At 37.1% G+C, this 14595-nt stretch overlaps 1 protein-coding gene across 2 annotated transcripts in view; it reads right to left on the reverse strand.

Moving 5' to 3' along the window:
- The window catches only part of CNTN3 (contactin 3), a 118247-nt gene that overhangs the window by 49865 nt on the left and 53787 nt on the right, over positions 1-14595 (reverse strand). For both annotated transcript variants that reach the window (XM_087744029.1, XM_087744030.1), the window contains exon 3: positions 6415-6510. In XM_087744029.1, the coding sequence (XP_087600155.1) occupies positions 6415-6510 (96 nt within the window). The remainder of the gene's footprint in view (positions 1-6414; positions 6511-14595) is intronic.

Raw genomic sequence — 14595 nt, forward strand, 5'->3', positions numbered from 1 at the left:
GTTCTTTTAATCACCTCCCTAGAACTTTACATTTAATTGCTCAGAGCATTTCTAACAACTCTGTTGTGCTTTTTCAATAGTTGAAAGTATTTTAAATTGCTTCCTGCCAGTAATAATTTTGAGGATAAAAAGATGATAGTTTAGCTTATTGCTCAACCAAAATACATCTGATTTCTTCTGAATGTTAAATATTAGTGAGATAAACTAAAGGAAACTAATGGAAATACCCAAGTGTAAATTTTCAAAGGAATGTACTAATGTTTATAGGTGGAAGTATTTAATTAGTAACAGATTTAATTTGGTAGTCTTGCACTCATTTAAGAGAAGGTACTCGGTAAACCCCTGTGAAAAACAAAAATTACTTTCAATACTCTTGTTAACAGTGTAATGATCAGCTATGACTGTGTGCTGGGACTGCAGCCATCTCCTTCCATGCCTCTTCCTAATCAATTACCCTGTTTCTAAAGAAAAACACAAATATTTTAGTAGAGAAGATAAAGAGCTGGAGGAGAAAAACCCCGCAGTAACCATTTAGGGATAAAAATAATCTTGGTAGAGGGCCAAACCCAGTTATTTTCTCCAATTTTTTCCTCTTTTTCCCAGGGCATACCTGAGATACCTGGGACTAGCTAAGTGAAAAGGCTCGACCTGAACTTTATTCTTGCAATTTGATTCTTCTTAATCTACCTCTCCCTCTTTCTGTCCATCCCTCCCTTCTTCCAACAAATACCCCACCACTGAAAGAAGTAGTCTCCCATTAAAACACTCTTATCCCATATTGCTGCCTCCTTCAGTTTATTCAGGTTCAGGAAAGAGGGCTAATGAGAGCAGGTATCAGCAATGAAGTGCACATCCCATAGTCTTCCGAGGTCTTCTGGAGTGCCCACATATATTTTGCTGATGAAACTTATGCAGTATTAGTCCCAAAGTCTGCTCTACTCTTTGCTCTTCCACAAACAGGCCACATTGTATATGCTACTACTATATGTACTAAAATCTTAGTGAATCTTTAGTGGAAACCAAATGTACTGCAGCCAGCAGGAGCTGATCCAATCTTAGGCAAAACTCTTCCTTGGGCTTTAGGTGAAATTGTACCCCTCGCTGCACAGACTATAGCTTCTGACATGCTCCCTCCCCTCATTTATGAAACAAATAAACTACCTTTAAAATACTGAGATTTAAAAATATTGTTCTGCTTTCTCATTTGTACACTTGGGAATGCTACTTTAAACAAAATAAATATATATATGAAAGATTAAAGCCTAGAATCTTTCCTTAAAAACAAAATGATAAAAAGCCGCAATATTCCCATAATCATTTTGCAATGGGTATTCAAGATGTAGTGCAAAATTTATGAGAGCTAATATTACTGATCATGGATGTTTCCAGGCTTTATGTTGTACTGACTATCTGGCTATGAAGCTATCCTTCACGATCTAGATACATCTCTCAAACTAAGACTTACAGAAGTGATAGAAGACCAAATATCTAAGAAATAAAATAATACTACTAATATATTCACATGTTCAGTGTCATTGATGTGCATAAAGAAACATGAAGTTAACAAAGAGTTCTGTAAGAATCTGGATTGATACCTTGCTTGTCCAGTTTGCCCCTTCCCAAACTGGAATCATGCATCTTTCACTACAAGGCTAGTTATACACCTCCACTCTAGCTTAAAAACACATAGTGTAAAGTAGCCGCAGATGTTGCACAAATACATAAATAGGGATATACTAATTTTAGTCCAGTTTATTTCAGCCTGGAACACAAGTTTATCAAAAGAAAAAGTGCTTTAGAAAGACTCCATTTCATAAAGAGCAGAACAGAGGGAGTGTCTCTGTAGCACTGGTTTGTTACTGGTGGTGAAAATAACGCTCCGACAGATAGAAATCATTGTAAAATCCAGCTGTGAACACGTATTATTGTCCCTCATATGGACGAATTTAAGTGTCTCTCAGGTACCATTTGATTTCAAACTGTCAGCTGAAATTTGTGCAGATGATGATGACACCAGCAGGACTATTGCTAAATCTATTTTTAAATAAAAAAAAAAACATTTCTCCTTGGCAGATTGAGAACAGCTCGAGAACACTATGGAACCATTTTTAAGGCCATTGCTTTTACAATATTCAACGTATTATTCTCCTTAGAATGCATTTTTGTGCAAAAACCTCATAATGTGCCTACTGCAAGTATGATTTATTGTTCGTGCTCAGATGGATGTCATCCATAATCTGCAACAAAAGCAAAAAGTAGAGGTGCAAAACCAGGATGCTTTCCACCTCCTGAAAACACAATGATGGGCAGTAGAAAAGAAACTATTCTGAAGTTCTATCAGTTTGGTTTTGCTTTGTTTTAAGGGTATGAAACGTTTCCAAAGCCAAATAAGTAAAATTAATTCAATTTACAGTTGCCTGAAAAATAGCATGTTGATATTCAAGGGTTGTGGAAAAGAAATAAGCAAAAAAGAAATAATCAAAGCATCAAAATATTTCTGGCATTTGAGATACTTTCCATGCCACGTTATTCATGAAGCACAGTCTTGCTGGAACTTGCAGGTCTCCAAATGGCAATACAAGAGACATGAGCAAAAATTTGCAAGTCTAAATACTAATTTGCAACAGACATGACATTATTCACTGAAATATTTGTCATACCAAGCAGTGAGCAGTAAAATTGGGATCTGTTTTTCCATGATCTAATATAATTTCAAACCAGCATGTCACAACTTTAAAATAATAAGCTATAAACTAGCTTGATCCCTATCCTTCAAATACGGTCTCATTTATTGATTAAGTCCACATTTATCAGGGCATGATAGTAAGAGGGAGGCCAGATTCTTGATGTTTTATATATGTAGAAATATCCTTGCCATATTGCATGAAATAGGAACACATATCACACAAGGCTAATCATGAATATAAGACAAGTAGAATTTCCTTGCAATTTTCAAGCAACAGCTTGTCGGCTCCACAACACTCTTGCCATTTACTTAAGTTCTTGTGGGTTATGGTCACATTCCACACAGTAACAAGATAACAGAGACTATATCCACCAACATAAAACTAATGCCTAGTTTTTCCAGGCAAGCCTGAATTCCTTGAAAAGTCTGAATAATCATCAAGCGAATCTTCCCTTCTACCATTAAAAAAATCTTCTTTTTCTCTGAGTGTAAAGCAGCCCTGAAACTACCACAGACAACATAAAAGGACTATGTCTCATTGCTTTCTCTTCTCCTGGAGAACAGAATATACCTCAGAAATTAGTAACATTTCCTGAAATCCAAAATCAATGTCAGATTAGTAAAACTGACTGTACTAAACAAATATAAATCACAATAACTAGCAAATAGAAATAGTATCTTAAGACAAGCTACCTGATAATCAAGATACGCATACAGTAGTAAGAATAGGTAAAACCCTAAAGGAACTTGTGGATTTGCTTTACTCAGGGCTTTGTCACTCCTTAGATACCGATTTTGGAACAAAATCAATAGTAGAGAAAAATCATTTTTAGATCTCCATATGTCTAGCCTTTTCCATTCTTGGCAGAAAGGAAAAAATTAGTATCGCATGAATGTTTTTTAACTGGCTGCATGTTAAGTGTGTCCAATATTAAGTTTTGTCTGTTGAGATGTTTGTTATATTGACAGGCCTTTAAAACCATCAAAGACATAAGAGTAACACAGTAGAAAGTCAAAATAGCTGTAGAGAGTTCAGCAGAACTTAATAGATATAACAATTGAAAAAGATAGCAGGAGATCCACATAAATCAATTTCAGACGTTATTTTATCTTTCCAGTATATGCAGGAGACAATTTACTGATTTGTGGAAAAAAACCAGGATATTTTAACAGGTTCCTTGTAACAGAATTAAAATTATATACAGAAGTATGGTCATGCAGAGCAATGACAGATGACGACCTTAATTATCCAAAAATCACTGCTCAATTATGATACAACTTACATTATCTGACATAAAAAACAGTTGAATTAGTAAAATATTTGGGGGAAAGTCTTCACACAAAAAGTCAGTCATTCACTGAACCTCATATTCAGTAAATGTCAAAGACGACTGCTAGAAAAGGGAACGCCAAAAAGGGAAAATGGACTAACTCTTAAAACAAAACAAAACAAAAAAATTGGAGTGGTTTGTGATACAGCTCATGTTGAATGACAGAAATATAAAACTGATCTGTGCACACTCAACTGGAAATATTGAGCACCATCTTCCTTCCCCTGTACACCAACAGCCATCACAGAAACAAATGTAAAATTCAAGGTCAGCATATGAGCTGATGTCTATGAAGTTAAATGGAGTTTCATTGTTAGTTTAAATGGTAGATGTCCATACCCTGATGGAACTGGAACTGCAAACTTCGAAAGGACAAAAGTACCGTCAACTGCATGAATAATTTGCTCCCCATTGAAAGGGGATATTCATATTACTTATGTAAATATCTGTGGCTAAGATGAGCAAAGAAAGAAATATGCTAAATTGTAGAAGGGAAGCAATTTCCTTTTTCCATACTATGAACTGGCATTTCTTTTGGGATGAACATTTGTTTCTATTGTAACTGGAATGCTGTATATAGAAGAATAATCACAATTTAATCAAGTCTCTTCTTGAAGGCTCCTTACAGAGAATGTAAGAAACAAGTGCAAATCCCCATCATGCTAGCAAGAACTTAGAAACTGCATGACATGGCAGAACACAAAAGAACAATATTTCAGGGACTAAAGGGGAAGAGAAAACAAGGTATTTGAGAAGGTTTTTAGAATTACTGTTGTCTGGAATTATTCGATAGCTCAGTGTAACAAATACAGAATCAAAGGAAAAAAAAAAAACAAATCACTGATCTGGAAAGGGCTGAACAGCCCTCAGAGCCCTCAGGCCAGGTCAGCTGTTCCTAAACCATCCCTGCTATTCCTAACAAACTACTTCTGCTTAATGGATGGATATTTTATCTAAGACTTACTGACCTGCATCCTACTGTGCCAGATCTAGAGGCACTGTATGCTTGATGTCACCGTGCTGTAGGTTTATTTTAGTGAAGAGGAAGGATTTTTTCCACCTTGCTCTATGTCTCCTGAAAACATTAATGGTTAATCCTCCAACTCTCAGACAAATCCAAGGATTTTAAATAACTCTGGTACCAATTCTCAATTCCATTTGATAATTCAGGGAGCCCTCAGCTCTCTCTTTTTTGCATGAATAACACAATTAGTGTGGGGGGTGTCAATCATATCTGCTGACTGCAAAAGAAATTCTCACCTCTTCCACATGTTGATTTGAACCACAGTTCTTAGCAATATGAGCATGTTTTGTATAACCTCCTGTTTAAGACCTTGAACTTAAACATTGCAGACTCAGTGCAGAGCTGTAGTCAGTTTGGTGACCACCTCTGGCTGTATACCCATGCATAGGATGCGAGTATAAGAATGGCTAGGATAATTCAGACTTTGGACTGCATACAGAAGCAAAATTTAATCATTCTAATTCTTATAGATAGCTGGGAGAATGACCTATTTTCTCAGCAGCTGAAGAGACAAAGCTGTTGTAAGGCTATAAAGATGATTTAAGAGTATGTATCAGTTTAGAGAGAGAAAAATTCTGCAAGCTCAGACAGTTGTAAAATTGCCACTTTATGGCTGTGTCTGCTTGGACTCTGCCAAATTTAAGAGGCCACAATACCTATATTATTGTATTCAATGTTTAGCTTATATTACCTTGCCTTTGCAATCAAATCTAACATTTAATATCACAGCCCTTCAATAATGATACTCCATGTCAATTAAAACCAAATAAAAACAGTTACTTTCAAATATTACTTGAGGCTCAACAGCAATTAGTCAAAGACTGAAGATGCAGAATTAATGATAAAATATACTTGCAACTTTTGGTCCACCAAGAATCCATATATCCAGTTTTCTTGCCTCCCTCAAGACAGCAGTGTTTTAAATTATCCCAGCATCATTACATTACACTATCAAACGTCTTGATTGCAAGAAAACAGGCAGATACTAGCATAATTAAAGACAACAATCTAATCTTTGCAATTGTCTAGTCATAGAGAAAACCAGATTCATCAAGGCTCGGCAATTGTGAAATTGGGCAGAATTTAACTCCACAAGATACTCAATTAATTACTGGAAATATCATAAAAATCAGACATGTTAAGTGCATAGAAATTACTAGGAGCTAGAAAGGCATTTCAAGATAAAAGTAAATCCTCGTAAGTACTTCCCTCCCCCTCTTTTAGTTTTGTTTTTTCTCTCTCTGTATTTACTTCAGAAACCAGGTTTCATTCTTGCTCTCTCTGAAAGATCTCTCTTCTGCCTTTCCAGGGAGATATTCCACTTTACAGTCAATCAGCCCTGGCTGAAGCACGAAGCCTGGAAGGTCCCTTACCTCCCGCCCGGGGGGGTGGTCCACAGAGCAGCACGACTCCCTGCCCCTCTCGAACTGACACCGCGCTCCTCATTTTCGTCCTGGAGTTTTCAAGATCTGTTTTTGAAAGAAAGGTGAGCTGGATATTAGGAAACAGAAAAGACTAAACATACAGGAGTTTCAAGTTCTCAAATCCTGGTATCACATCTCTTAGTATGCAGCTATGTTCAGCGATTTCAGTGGATCAGTTGCAAAAGAAATGTCTGTTCAACAAAAGGGAGGATGACAGAATCGGGACTGAAGTAAACTAATTTACAAGAACATAATTAAACAGATCCTATGGCTAATTTTGTTCTTATACTAGGCTTATGCTACCCTAGTTTTGATAACCAGAAAGGAGTCAGAAGCATAACTTAAAAATAGGTCCTTAAGCCACTGTTTCTTCTGAAATGAAGGCTCTGATGAAAATAGCATCAAGATCCTACTGAGCTCCTCTAACCAACCGTAAAATAACGCAAATAACACAGCTATTCAGAAAAACATATATGTATCTTTTCAAACAGAAAAGAAACCACTCAACCATCTCCCTGCAGCAGAATCCCTTGTAAGATCACTAAGCTCTGGTGAAGGCAAGAACTTTGCACCTTGGCGTATTGACCTAGTGCTCTGCTCTGCCTGGCTTCAGGCCTTCTGTGATCATTTTAAGCGGTGTAAGAGGGGAAACAAATGCTAACAAGTATACATAAATGCAAAATTGCAAAGCAGCAGTATTTTATTATAAATTTATATTAACTTTCCCTCTAACTGGTGACTCAAGATCCAAGAAAGTATGGCCTCATTATATCCTTGAATTAAGCTACATGTAACATTCAATACAAACGAAGATTGTGGTTCTACACTAAGAAAGATTTTTCCATGAATAAACCATATATTTTTCCATAATAAAACCAAACAGAAGACAATTTAAAAAAAAAGTTTGTTTATAACCTTGTAAAGGATACTAACGCACAGTCTTTAAAATAAGGCTGTCTTTATAACCAAGCATAATAGGAGTAGTGAGTTGACCAACAGTAGCTATTTCCCAAAATATAGAATTTTTTAATATTGAAAAACAACAGCTGTTACAGTCAGAACACTGAGCAAGAGTGATTAGAATTTCAATGCTTCATTTAAAAAAAATAGATTTATTGCCCCAATAAGATACTGTTCTATTATTCTTTGTTACTGCACATAAAACTCGTGGGGGGGGTTTCTTGAAAGGGCTATTTTCAGCTTTCCAACTGAATTTCCATGCAGATACATGTCAGGGTCTACATTTTCACTCACACAGTAAGTTTGGGTCTTTCAGCTGGTACTTCAGAGAAGAGACGAGACACGCTATTCTACACTGCAACGAATACAGCTATGCAATTTAGATTTTAAAATTTACAGGAAAAAAAAAAACTATTTTACATATAAAATTAATTTAGAGCAAATTTTGCCCTCTTGCATCACAACGACCGTGAGTCATAAATCTTACGTAATACCTATCATTTCTGTAATTAAGATGAATTGGTTTACCACTGCTTTCTAAGCACGTACATTCATTTATTGCAAATATAGTCCTTTAGAAAAGTCAGTTGTCTTTGAGCTGTCCGACACACCGTACGAGCAGGATGGGATTGGGCTGGGAGCACCTTGGGAAGAGACGTGACCCGCAGGACATGCCGAGGCATTCAGAAAGGCACGTCCTCCTTATCCCACAGGTACCCAGCAGGGACCCACTGCAGCTCTGCAGTTTCATCTGTTGCAATTTTGTACTGCAGAAGTTATTAATCACTGATTGCAGACAAAGGCTGCTGTCACAGGGGAATAGTTTTTTGGGAAACAAGAGGCAATGCAGAATCCATCAGAAAATGATGAATATGAGTCATACTACAATAAAAGAATAATTTTTCACTAATTAGCAGGAAGCTCTGCATCCTACTTTCTAGAGTGGTTTAAGTACCAGACTAATCACACAGCTGCAGAAATATCATCACTTAATTCATTTATATATTTGTATATTCTCTTTATACATTGTCTGGCACCACTTTGAAAATAATTAAAAATCACCATGTGAAATAGTAATAGAGTTCTCTATTAGCATTATACAATGAAGTCCAAACCTCAGACCTTGGAAAATACTCGCTGCTTATATATGAGATTCCGGTCTGATTTTCAGGCATCTCTTTAACATATTCAGAGTATTAAAGGTCAAAGCCAATCATGTTCAGTAGAATAGCAGGAGAGATGGTTTCTTTTTTTGGTTTGTTTGTTTGCGGTTTCTTTGTTTGTTTTTTGTTTGTTTTGTTTGTTTGTTTTTTTAATAAAACCAGTATCCAAACAGCAGTAACACTAGGGAGTAGTGCTGTATCTTCTAACAAAACTTGCTATTACATGAAATCATTGGGAAGGAACATTAACTTCTCAGAAAACTGACAGGGTAAATAAAATACTGTAAGAGGTGGGCAAATAATGGAAAAGATTGTTTACTTTTACAGATCGATTTGTATCTCTGACATCAGAGGCGCTTATTCCACTGAAATGTCTTAATAGATAAAATATAACTGGAAACAAAGAATGAAGATAAGAACAGGATAGAAGACGGTTTTGAGAAGCTATGAGTCAAAACAGGACTCGCTTTTCAGCCCCCCATGGGATGACAATACCTCATCGTTTTGTTTGAAAGAAAAGGGCAGAAACATAGAAAATATTTCTGCATTTTATCTATTGATCTACTACAGATTGTCATATCAGTGGACTTTAAAAATGTTTTTTACCTACTTTCTCAAACTGGTCACCAAAATAAAGTGTTTTAATTAGTTTCTCTTGCCTACATCTTTTTACTTCTTACTGGCATTTATTATGATTTATTATGCCCCACTTTTAACTCCTTTCATCTGAAATGCTACCATTCCAGTAGGAAATGAGCAACTTCATTACTGAACTGTACCAGGCAAAGTCTCTAATCATAACAAAGAAAATATTTTGATAAAAATGTTACAAAAACCTGACTACACAAGAAAAAATTATTCAACTTAAAACCAATCCAGAACTGTGTAATTTGCAAATTAAATGTTTTTATTGCCTGTTTATAGTTTGCCACATAGAAGAAAGTTTAAAATTAGCAACTGAGACTTTTCTTACTCCTGAAACAGCATTTTCTTCTCCCTTCCCATGCTAATACATATATTTGCCTCATTGCTTTAGTACGAAGTACATAAAGTCACACCAACTGAAATACACATGCCATTGCAATAAAATGGAGCAAGAAAATGTAATTCAGCTTTATTGAAAAGTCTTTTATTCTGCCTGAAAAAGAAGAAGAATGAAATGTGTTCTTGCACATTTAAACAGCAAGGATATGAAAACCGCATATTCCATTGGGTTCTCTCCTTCCATTTAATAAGCTAAGTTTTAAGTCTCAAGCACATTGCTAAGAAAGACTTCAAAATATTGGTTGTATCACATTGTGCCAAGAAACCCGTGTGATGTTTCACCCCTGTCACACGTATCTGTACATAGGATCTTCATAAGATTAGTAGGGGCTGCTAGAAATTATACCAACTTCTAATTTTTTTTTTTTTTTTTTTTTTTTTTACGAAGTAATGCACAGGACACATTCAGTCCCTGGAGAGGAGCAGGATTCAGTAGGTTTCCAACTCCAACTCCAGTGACACCCAAGCATCTTACTACACTCACATCTATTGATATTTATTGTCAACACGTGTTTATTAACAATTCTACCATGTTTTGATAACTGCAGAACAAGGGTTCATGCTCTGCAAACATAATTGCCCCTTAAGAACCACAAAAATATTTATTCCATTACTTCACTGGACTCATTATTCAAAGCAGCAGAACTTGTTAAATATACTTTATGTATAATTCTGTACTTGTAGGATGTTCAAGTACCTAAATGAGTCAGACAACGAAATCTTTACTGTTTTCTTGAACAGGTGATTCTGATGTGGGGGCTTTGTTCAATGTTAGCATATAATGAAGTACTAATTCACAACCTGCTCGCCCAGGTAAAAGTCACATTATTAAGAAAATTAAATACCAGTCTCTCAGCTCTTAAAAAAAACCAAAAAAACCCCAACCAGCCTCAGTGTGTTGTAATAGCTGCGTTGGTAATGACAACTTCTGCAGAAAACAGAATAAGACAAATCTGTTTCTTTAAAAAAAAAAAACAAAACAAAACAAACACCCACAAAAAACTCTCCACCATCACCTAAATTGCCTACATGCATAAACAAGCCTTCTTCCTCACCACTCTACATCCCAAAATTGGCTACACCAAGGCATTTCCATGACCATGGATTTTATACTTCTTTAGACAGACAGCAGAAACTGAGTGTACATTTGGCATAGTTTCTTAAAAATACGTTTCTTAAAAATACTTGTATCCACTCAACAGAATAGTTGTTTGCACGACCTGTTAACCCCAACACACTGCCTGCAGACATACAGCACTTGGAAAAAGCACAGTAGAGCTCCACATGGAGCAAGTGAAACTTTCTGCTGCCTTCCCTGGGCTTCAGATCAAGCCTGGGAGAATCATGCTGGGGTGCGAGGGAGGGATGAGACCAAAAATTATCTCCATAATCATCAATTATTGTTGGAGGTAGAAAGGAGAGAGCAGAATAATGTTGACAGTGCAAAAGTGAACATTACTCAAAGCATGCAAAAAGTCAGGGTGATTTGTCACTCTGGAAGAGATCCACCAGCTACTGGGGAACCACCTCCACAGTTTCATTTTTGCCAGGCTGGTGTTACAGGAAAATCACGTAATTTCAGAGCAACCTCTACAAAGTCTCTTAACGCTGTGACACACTGCTGAACTTTCATTTTATAGCACGACGTTTACCTGTACAAAGGTAACAGTACAGCAGGTTACACACACACACTATAGAGTATTTTTAAAACCCCATTTTGATAAGAGAGGGGCAGCTCCGGTGCTGTTGGTGTACTCCTGCAGCCCAGGACAGCAGCACCGCTCCTCCAGGTTGAGACCCAGCCCTGAGGCATGGCAAATAACACAGCCCTGCTGCCTACAACCACCCGTGTCCTAGCCATTTCATGCCCTAAAGGCTCCAGGACAGGGCAGGCAGAAAGGACGTCCCACCCTCAAGGCACTTTTTATTCACAGCCCAAAGCACTATTTAGACAACGCTGAGTTTTTAGTTTGAAATACTGCTCCCATCTCTGTTCACATTACGTTAGTCTCACCCAGCAAAGTCCATCTGAGTCTGTACCTTGTATCCATAGAAATATTGCTAATAAAATGCAGCAAACTTCTACGTAGAGCAAGCAGGTGAGGGAAGAGACCCTGCAGGTTGTTTCCATTGCATGAAAAGCAGAACATCTAACGAGCGAGTCGTGCAGGGACTAACAGGCTGCAGGAGCCAGCTGTGGTGCACAGCACCAACCGACAGCATCAAAAGCTTATTTACAAAACTCTCAAACTCTTCACCTCCCCTTAAATCCCTTGGGGTGCAGCAAAAAATGAAACAGGAAAGAGTTAAACCCTCTTACACCAATTAAACAAGAATCATTTAAAAGTCATACAACAAAGTCTGTGTTATATAAACACAAATATGAAAAGCTAAAAAGAAATTGGCAGGGATGTATCAGAGTGCAGCGAACAGGAGATGCTGGCACAGAAAGATGTAGAAGAGTCTGCAGTAACAAGGGAGAAAGAAGGACAGAGAGATGAGATGCTTTTGTGGGCTGTGTGGAACAGAAGGAAGAGAGCAAAGATGACAGAATAAAAGCAGTAGAGGAACACTAATAGCATAAAAGTTGAGTCAACATCTGATGAGCAGGAAAGTTTGATTTTTTTTTTTTTTTTTTTTTAAACACACTTTGCATTGGCAAAAATGCACTGAGAGAACTGGAAAAATAGCATTGTAAGGGAAATGCATGTTTTGAAGGAAAAGACATTCTCCAATAAATATTTCAAAAAATATACCTTCCATAAATTCATATTATCTGGGACTTATCCCTGAACTCAAGGCAAACACAGCACTGAACAAAGCAATTCAAGTAATTTAAGAAATATCTCAGGAGGAAAGGTTGTTTGCTCAAGGAAATTATCCTACAGCCGAGTTCTCAGATGCAACACAGATTTTGCTCCCCTAAAGCTTTCCTAAAACAAACCCTAAAAATATCCTGACAGTCTATAAAGCATCCCCATCACTAACTGCTCATGACCACAAAGCAGGTTTAGTGGCGAAGAACACCGAGCTATTCACATTTTAATAAACAGATAGCTAAATGCTTTGCCAGATCTAGGTCTAGTTACCTGAAGGTTTATTTATTAACTAAGTAGCAGTGTTTCCAAGAAGATTTTCCTCAATAAATAAATAAATCAATGAAAATCATCCTGCAACAGTTCATTTTTGAAGCACTGGGAACATGCTGATGACAACGGGACACATTTTTTCTGCCACTGACTTCACTCTTTTATCTTTCCAAAGATAGCCACCTTCCTTAAAAAACCAGGCGGATTCTCCCACAAATATTACAGAATATAGCTGGGTTGTCACCAGAAAGTATTGCTAGGATACGGTTAACCAAAATCTGTCATCTTCCCCCATCTCACTTGGTATGGAGCACCTGGCAAAAAGCCCCACTGCTTTGATTAGAGCCATGTGGGCTATAACAGATGTAACGATGACAAATAACAGATATAGCAGATGAGTAAGTGTCCTATCAACAGATGTCTTACTGCAGCTGCTACTTCACACGTAAAAATACACTAACTTGTTAGTCAGCATAAAAATCCAATATTCACAAACCTTCAAATATTTATAACTCTCATCAAAATATGTGTCCTACCTGGGTTAAGCAAAATAATATGAAATGCACAAGTTTATACAGAGCTGCAAACATAATAAGGAATGCCATTAACTCCAACACAGCTCATTAAAAACAGGGCCCCTGGAGGAAACCATACCATCTTTGTGGAGCTGCTCCAGCTCTCAAGTGAGCCTCCAGCTTTCACAGCCTGTGGACCACCTCTTTCAGGATCAGGCTCTCCAAAGCTCTGCGACCCTGAGAATGTGTTTCTTGCCGTGATTAAAACTCTGAAGTAGCTTTATCTGTTTATGTCTCCTCTACCACCAGCTTTGCAGCCAGCAGGCATGTGCAATGAAACAAGCCATCTCTCCATCCATGAGCTACAATACTAAAGCAATTTGGCTAGAAGAAGAGAGCAAACCTTAACCCATGACCTACCCTGCCAAAATCACCTGTGCCATTTTCTTTTCCAGAACCGGCTGGGTTTTATTTCTAGCTCCAGCTGCTGTTCAGTATTTTTAACTTGACATGTTGGGGATCCTGAAGAGCTAACACTAACAGATTTTTATTTTGATAATTCGCCAGTACACTGTTTCTCAACCTAAAAACTGACAGGTTTGTCAGGTACATTATGCCTCAACTCTTTAGTTTAATAAAACAAGTACAAGGGAACTTAGAGAAGATGATGACTTCTGCGTAAGTGATTTCAGTTTTCTACATAAGTGATTTCAGTAACCTACTTGAAGTAAGCCATAGAGGGGATAGAGTGCAAGCACAGAAATTAATACTGTATCAAGAACAATATTTACAGAGGAATTCAGAGGAAATTAAAGCTTTTAATTTTATTATCAGAGTTACTGATAGATGACAAATGCAGAGGCAGAAATAAAAGCAATACATTTTCATGGTAGCACATTTGCCTGCTTAGGTAGAGGAAGAACAGTTATTCTGCTGCCTTAACTATTACATAACAATTTTAAGAAAGAGGTAAGTGAATTTTCACATCCGACAAATAAAACAACTCAGACTTAGTATCCTGAATATAGCACATGGTACTGACATTAATTGCCTCTGTGATGTTCAAATCTAACATTTCTGAAATGGGGATATAATACACTCTTCCTTAGGTGCTCCACTACAACTGCAGCAGCATCTAGCTGAGTACAAAGATTTTGCCACAGCATAAAACAGATTCTGGAAAATTGCTGCAACCATTTATGACTACAAGTCTCTTAGGTTACTAGCTAGGATTAGACTACATTAACAGGCTCAGGAGGACAGGATAGATAAGAAAAATGATCTTTTTCTATCCAGGCACCACACAGCAACACTGAAGTTGTAGCTTAATGGATGTTCAGGAGCACATCAAAGCAAACC

Source organism: Nipponia nippon, unplaced genomic scaffold (genome assembly GCF_047370975.1).
Source record: "Nipponia nippon isolate SJK-2023a ecotype South Korea unplaced genomic scaffold, ASM4737097v1 scaffold_9, whole genome shotgun sequence".
NCBI lineage: Eukaryota > Metazoa > Chordata > Aves > Pelecaniformes > Threskiornithidae > Nipponia > Nipponia nippon.